The 7,984-nt window shown below is 38.4% G+C and overlaps 1 protein-coding gene across 1 annotated transcript in view; it reads right to left on the bottom strand.

Annotated features, from left to right (window-relative positions):
• Positions 1-700: 700 nt before the first annotated feature.
• ZCCHC10 (zinc finger CCHC-type containing 10) overlaps positions 701-7,984 on the bottom strand; it is a 22,881-nt gene continuing 15,597 nt past the window's right edge. Inside the window, exons 3-4 of the mRNA XM_007106281.3 lie at positions 3,161-3,202; positions 701-1,355 (exon numbers count right to left, since the gene is read on the bottom strand). Of these exons, the coding sequence (XP_007106343.1) occupies positions 1,088-1,355; positions 3,161-3,202 (310 nt within the window). The 3' untranslated portion in view covers positions 701-1,087. The remainder of the gene's footprint in view (positions 1,356-3,160; positions 3,203-7,984) is intronic.

Consider the following 7,984-nt stretch of genomic DNA (forward strand, 5'->3'; position numbering starts at 1 on the left):
TTAAGAAATACTGTGCAGTATTTCTTTTTAAACTTTCATGCTAGGTTTCAACTGTGTATATGCTATGTCAACTCACCAGATTAATCCAAGTCATTCATATTTATGCAGTAGACTGTCATATACGACCAGTTACCTATAAACTGTCATACCACAACTGCAAAATGGTAAAAGGCAATCTTTATGAAAACTTAATATTTTAGTAAAAGGCAATCAACATCACTCTAATTTTCTGTAAAAATTACCTCTCTTCCTCCTACCATTTTTTTCCCCTTTGAATGGTACCTTTTATAGCATATCAACACACAAAGGTATTTACATCACTTTTACTTAAGTTAGCTTTTTAAATGACTGTTTTCTTTTCTGATACACTGAATTTATCAAAATGCACCAAGATTAGAGTCCTATGTAGTTTCAGAATTTTGTTCCTTTTTAAGTTCCTCTAGAATAATTTTTGTCATAAAAGGGTAACTCTAAGAACCAGAAGAAAATGAATGATACAACACAGTAACTTGAAACTTGTACCATCCAAAGGTATAAATTTATTAATAGATTCCTTGAACTTTTCATTTAGGACAAGAAGTCAGAACAACTTTCTGAACACAAACATAAAAATAGAGCACATTTATTAACAGTAGGAAAACTCTAAGCTTATAGAGGTATTAAATCTTACATAATAACATACAGCCAAAAGCATTAGAAATTCACTGCCAGATAGATATTCTGATGCATTATCCTGAAAACATGTCTGATACATAGCACTAACATATAACAAAGTATGGCATTTATTTCACAGGGAGAAAAGATAGGTTTCATCACAAAAAGATTTACTAGATTTCAGCTTTGATTAATTTTAGAGATATATTTTAAAGATTAAAAAAAACAAGATTCACCCCTAAAATAAAAAAGTCTTTATATATATAATCTATTATTAATACTCTTTATGCTCTTACAATGTAAAACATTTAGAAACTTTTGAACTCTAAAAATTTTGATCAGTTAACCTATTTGGTCTTAACACATTCTAAATTCCCTTCTGAGAATCGCATTAATGTTTTTAGTACATCAGTCCAACATGGATGGAACAATTCTATTTCTTTTTCTTCTTCTTTGGTGGTTCATCTTCAGAGCTACTATTTGTGCTGCTGCTGCTGCTACTGGAAGAGCTGGAATCTGAGTCTGAATCGGAGGACGAGGAAGAGCTTGTGGAGGAGGCTGAAGATGATGAACTGGAGGAGCTTTCATCAGAGTCACTGTCCTCTGAGGAGGATGAGGTAGAGGTCTCTTCACTCTCTGATGAAGAATCACTGGCTGAACTGTCACTGCTATTGCTACTGGAACTGGTTACACTCTTAGACCTATTAGACAATTATATGCATGAGAAGCTGACATTTAAAAGAATGTTTAAAAGCAATTTCACTTGATTATTATGTGTGTATATATATATATACTGAAGCTTTGCTAGCATGTTATCTCTAGATTTGATGTTTTGAGGATTGCCTAACTGTAATAACCCCACCGTGCCCACCCTCTCCCCTCAACCACAAGGTCTTTTACTACAGCAATTTAACTCTCTTGGATGGAGTCTGAGATAAGTGTACCTACTATACTATGCTCCAGAGTGAATGATGTTAGAATAAAGTTGCAGTTTAACAACTGGATTTATTTAAACCTCATGTAGAGTGGTAAATGCTTCATAACCTTAACTACTTTATACCAGATACAGCTGGTCAATAATTTCTTACCACTCTAATAACATTTCCTAATCTAAGACAAGAGAAATTACTTACTATTTCCAGGTATAAGGACTCTAGAAAGTTGGAGAAAGAGGATAAATGAAGGAAGAAACTCCAGATAGGTAAACAGAGGAACATATCAGAAAACAGGATGATATTTAATCATGAATTGCAAACAAGAGACTTCAGATCCAAATCTTTTAACTATTATTTTAAAATCACACACCCCATCCCTCCAACTAGTATTATATATTATCTATATAATACTAAAGCCACACTTACCTTTTTTTCTTGGTCTTTCTTTCTACATTAGTTTCTCCAATGCTGATAAATGTGAAGGGGGGGAAAAGCTCCTGTTAATACAGTGATTATAAATAGCTCAGACAAACGCTTCTGCTATCCCCAAAACTTTTTTCATTGGAGAAACACTTTGTCTTTTATAACATGTACTGAGAGTCCAGTGTTTATTGCTATAATCAAGAGGAAAGTTTCCTGTTGCAGGTGTATATGGTACATGCAGTCAACTTAACCAGCACTTAAGCAAGACAAATGTTATCAACTGTACTTTATTATTATTATTTTTTGTGGTACGTGGGCGTCTCACTGTTGTGGCTTCTCCCGTTGCGGAGCACAGGCTCTGGACGTGCAGGCTCAGCGGCCATGCCTCACGGGGTTAGCCGCTCCGTGGCATATGGGATCTTCCCGGACCGGGGCATGAACCCGTGTCCCCTGCATCGGCAGGTGGACTCTCAACCACTGCGCCACCAGGGAAGCCCTCAACTGTACTTTAGAAGCCAGGTAAGTTAGTAGTTAAGATGACCAAATGCACCAATTTGATTGTTTTTTAGTTTTTTCCCAACTCATCTATTTTATTTATTCATTCTTGGTTGCACTGGCTCTCCGTTGCTGTGCACAGGCCCTCTCCAGTGGCAGCGAGCAGGGGCCACTATTCTTTGTGGTGTGCGGGCCCCTCACCATGGTGGCCTCTCCTGTTGCGGAGCACAGGCTCTAGGTGCGTGGGCCCCAGTAGCCATAGCACACAGGCCCAGTAGTTGTGGCTCATGGGCTCCAGAGCGCAGGCTCAGCAGCTGTGGTGCACAGGCCCAGCTGCTCCGCGGCATGTTACCAGATACAGCTGGTCAATAATTTCTTACCACTCTAATAACATTTCCTAATCTAAGACAAGAGAAATTACTTACTATTTCCAGGTATAAGGACTCTAGAAAGTTGGAGAAAGAGGATAAATGAAGGAAGAAACTCCAGATAGGTAAACAGAGGAACATATCAGAAAACAGGATGATATTTAATCATGAATTGCAAACAAGAGACTTCAGATCCAAATCTTTTAACTATTATTTTAAAATCACACACCCCATCCCTCCAACTAGTATTATATATTATCTATATAATACTAAAGCCACACTTACCTTTTTTTCTTGGTCTTTCTTTCTACATTAGTTTCTCCAATGCTGATAAATGTGAAGGGGGGGAAAAGCTCCTGTTAATACAGTGATTATAAATAGCTCAGACAAACGCTTCTGCTATCCCCAAAACTTTTTTCATTGGAGAAACACTTTGTCTTTTATAACATGTACTGAGAGTCCAGTGTTTATTGCTATAATCAAGAGGAAAGTTTCCTGTTGCAGGTGTATATGGTACATGCAGTCAACTTAACCAGCACTTAAGCAAGACAAATGTTATCAACTGTACTTTATTATTATTATTTTTTGTGGTACGTGGGCGTCTCACTGTTGTGGCTTCTCCCGTTGCGGAGCACAGGCTCTGGACGTGCAGGCTCAGCGGCCATGCCTCACGGGGTTAGCCGCTCCGTGGCATATGGGATCTTCCCGGACCGGGGCATGAACCCGTGTCCCCTGCATCGGCAGGTGGACTCTCAACCACTGCGCCACCAGGGAAGCCCTCAACTGTACTTTAGAAGCCAGGTAAGTTAGTAGTTAAGATGACCAAATGCACCAATTTGATTGTTTTTTAGTTTTTTCCCAACTCATCTATTTTATTTATTCATTCTTGGTTGCACTGGCTCTCCGTTGCTGTGCACAGGCCCTCTCCAGTGGCAGCGAGCAGGGGCCACTATTCTTTGTGGTGTGCGGGCCCCTCACCATGGTGGCCTCTCCTGTTGCGGAGCACAGGCTCTAGGTGCGTGGGCCCCAGTAGCCATAGCACACAGGCCCAGTAGTTGTGGCTCATGGGCTCCAGAGCGCAGGCTCAGCAGCTGTGGTGCACAGGCCCAGCTGCTCCGCGGCATGTGGGATCCTCCCAGACCAGGGCTCGAACCCGTGCCCCCTGCATTGGCAGGTGGACTTCCAACCACTGTGCCACCAGGGAAGCCCCTCTTTTTTAGTTTTGAACTTAGGTTGACATGGCTAAATCGACTATTTCGTGAACAACAAAACAAAGCAAGTAATAGCACAACAGCTGTAATTTATAATTTGGGTTTCTAGAATGGTATTATAAATGGCCATTTCATATAAAAAGAAAAGCAACCTTTAATTTAAAAAACAATTTCTTAATTGATTCACTTTGCTGTACACCTGAAACGAACACAACATTGTAAATCAAATATACTCCAATAAAAATAAAAAATAAAACAAGGGCTTCCCTGGTGGCGCAGTGGTTGGGAGTCCGCCTGCCGATGCAGGGGACACGGGTTCGTGCCCCGGTCCGGAAAGATCCCACATGCCGCGGAGCGGCTGGGCCCGTGAGCCATGGCCGCTGAGCCTGCGCGCCCGGAGCCTGTGCTCCGCAACGGGAGAGGCCACAACAGTGAGAGGCCCGCGTACCACAGAAAAAAAAAAAAAAAAGAAAAAGAATAGAAAAATACGCATTATATACTATGGCCACCAACCTCCTATGCCTAAAACCTTTTGCTTGTTGGCCTCCAGTAAAATAAGCTCAGTGGTCTGATGCTTGGTCCCTTGGGTAAAGTAGTCCATCATAAGACCATCACCCTTCCTTTAGCACAATTGGCAGTTACTGCTCACATAAAACAGAAGAGTAAGTTGCCATGGAGACAAAGCCAACTCTCCACTTTAGAATGGCTGATTCTTCCAAGTCATAACAGATATTACCAGAAAAACAACATGAGGTACTCACAGAGACTGGCAGCACCAAATCTGTGTTCTGTCATTGAGTAGCTAACCATGTTCACATTATCTTTTGATATAGTAACAAAGACACATATTGCACTAAAAGATAATCCAACATAATCACTGTTTACAAAATAAATCCTTATATCTATCTAAACAATGTGGAAAGTTTAAATCGTAATATGTTTTCTACCTCTAATTAGTGCTTTATTAATAGGGTGACCACTCTCCTTGACCTATTTGCTGAAATTCGTTAGAGCTCCAGGAGACCATATGGATGGCCAGATGGGGTACTGTAATTTAATGCCATTATTTTAAGGATGAAGTAAAGGGTAAACATAATTTGCATTCTTTTCCATCCTTCCTGCATGCCTTTTATTAGTTTCATTTTAAATTCAGACATAAGAAGGGAAGATAATACCTTGCTACCAAGGCCCAAATGCCAACTAATTATTACAAGAGACTCCGGCCCCGACATTACAGGCCAAGCCTCTGAACACACTCCATCTTACCCAGTGACCCCACCATGGTGATTAATAGGTTGAGTGCTAAGCCCTAATGAGTGTCAGATCTTAGATGTTCTCTAGGCTAATGTAATTAGCACTATGTTGAACACAATATTTCAGTTACTTGGTAGAGAGACTCATTATACGTCATAGTAAACTATATGCCTTTTTGCTTTACATCTTTGAATTTATTTCATAATCATCAGCCTAAAAGGCCTCTATAAGTAGAGATTTTTCAAATATTAGAGAAAAATTTAAATACAATATTTTTAAATCAAATATTGATTTGCTCTTACAACATTCAGAGATACTTGTTGAAATGTAAGTTTCTGGACTCTACCCAGAAATTCGGATAAAAAAGGGTTTGGGATAAGACCCAGAACTATGCATTTTTAATAACAGACTGATGATTCAGAAGCAGAAAATCTGTGGACCATACTTGGAAAAGCACTGCCACTTTAGTAACAGGACCAAGGTCTGTGTCTTAGATTGAGTCTATCAGACTTTTTGTTTTAAATAGTTACTATGTTTCCGAAAAAAATTATCTGCACCCACATAAGGGGAATTGATTTCATAATGAGATTACAGTTTTAAATGTACCAATACTTCTTGTTAGAAAAATTAAAAACTAATTATCACGGTAAGACATGGATGTTATTTCCAACAAACCATGTAAGTGTATGAATTCTCCATGCAACAGTGGACATGGCAGGTAGTAACAGTTCTATCCAGCAGGCAATGGACCTGGAATTACTTTTCTACTTTTAAGGGAAAGACCAAAGGGTAGCTGAATTGCGCGTCCGGAGCCTGTGCTCCGCAACGGGAGAGGCCACGACAGTGACAGGCCCGCGTACCGCAAAAAAAAAAAAAAAACAAAAAACAAAAAACAAAACAAAAAAAAAACTATTTCTTGTGACTTCCTTGGCAGTCTAGTAATTAAGACTCTGTGCTTCCACTGCAGGGAGCCTGAGTTCGATCCCTGGTCTGGGAACTAAGATCCTGCATGCCGCGAGGAATGGCCAAAAAAATTTAAAAACCAAAAACAAACAAACAAAATATTCTTTTTCTGCATGTCCCCCGAACGTTCAGCTATTTACTGCTTAAGAACCAGAGACTTAATACTTCAAGACTGTGTTCCCTCACATTATTTATAAAGAACAAAGTCTGGAGATTTCTGAGTGAAATACACAAATGGCTTGCTGCTATACAGCTGCCAAACAACATGCATACTAAATCAGGCTTTCAAATTACAGATTTACTTCTATTACTATATACTGTCCTGTAAATTTAAAATTTTATATTCTGAACTTCTTTATATTTCCTAGATAACATTATATCCTTATTTCCTGGGTCCTCAAATATAAATATGTATTTATGTAAAGCTGTTTTACACGAGGGGATTACTGGAGAATTGTAATTTTTGCAGTAAAATAAGTGGTAGAAGTACATTTGTTAAGTCACACCACAAGAATGCAGGAATACTGAAATTCACACACTTCCATAATTTTATCACTGAACCAAAAAAATCAGCAGTCTTTACGTAACAGAGCCAAAACTAAAATTCTTGTAGTTCTATGTATTTTTAAGACCAATATACTTGTGTAATACAACTAGAAAAACAAAAGTAAATGTTGAAATGAAATTATTCATAACTTTTATATTTTATTCTTTAGGACAGAGGTCTTCAAACATTTTTTGTTTACATTCCTAATAAAAGAAGTTTGAAAAATTATGTTTTTCCCCTCAAAGGGTATAAAGCCTGGCATATTATATATTAAATATTGATATTTTAAAAAGAAAATCGTTACATCATTTTGGTAATTGTAAAGACCACAAAATTTGATACGGATCATAATTAATTAAAAAAAATAAATGAACAAGCTTATCTTTAACAATTGGTACTTGTACACTGTCCCTTTTCCTCTTTGAACTTGAATTTTTATTCTCCTTTCCCCACAGAATGTATCCTAATATATTTTCATGCCTGAAAATTTTAGTGATCACTTACATTTCTCTGCAATAAAAATATAGACATAACTTGATATTGTATCTTTTAATTACTTGTGATCATAAGGTTTTAAAAGTGTTTAAAAATTCTGAGTTGAATTACCATTATCATTACTACTATACAAATTGATTAAAACAATGTAAAATATATTATAAATTTTAGTAACTATTATACATAAAAAAATTTCACTGGAATTCTACCTCTTAATGACATGGATTTTTTTTTCTAGTTTATGTATCCATGGATCTTATTGCTTGACTATGACAGGGTTCAGTATCAATTTAATTCCTATGTTTAACTTTTACAGATTTAACCCTGAGAAAGCTTGTTAACCTGAACAGGTAGATGGGAATTGAAAGAGTTTTGCTGTAGCAATGTCACTCAGTTCTCTGAATTCCTCCCATGTTATATTCCACAAGTCACATAACGATGTATCATTAAAATATACTTTTAGAGCTTCCCTGGTGGCGCAGTGGTTGAGAGTCCGCCTGCCGATGCAGGGGACACGGGTTTGTGCCCCGGTCCGGGAAGATCCCACATGCCGCGGAGCGGTTAGGCCCGTGAGCCATGGCCGCTGAGCTTGCGCGTCCGGAGCCTGTGCTCTGCAACGGGAGAGGCCCGCGTACTGGA

This window comes from Physeter macrocephalus, chromosome 8, assembly GCF_002837175.3.
Source record: "Physeter macrocephalus isolate SW-GA chromosome 8, ASM283717v5, whole genome shotgun sequence".
NCBI classification, from domain to species: Eukaryota; Metazoa; Chordata; class Mammalia; order Artiodactyla; family Physeteridae; genus Physeter; species Physeter macrocephalus.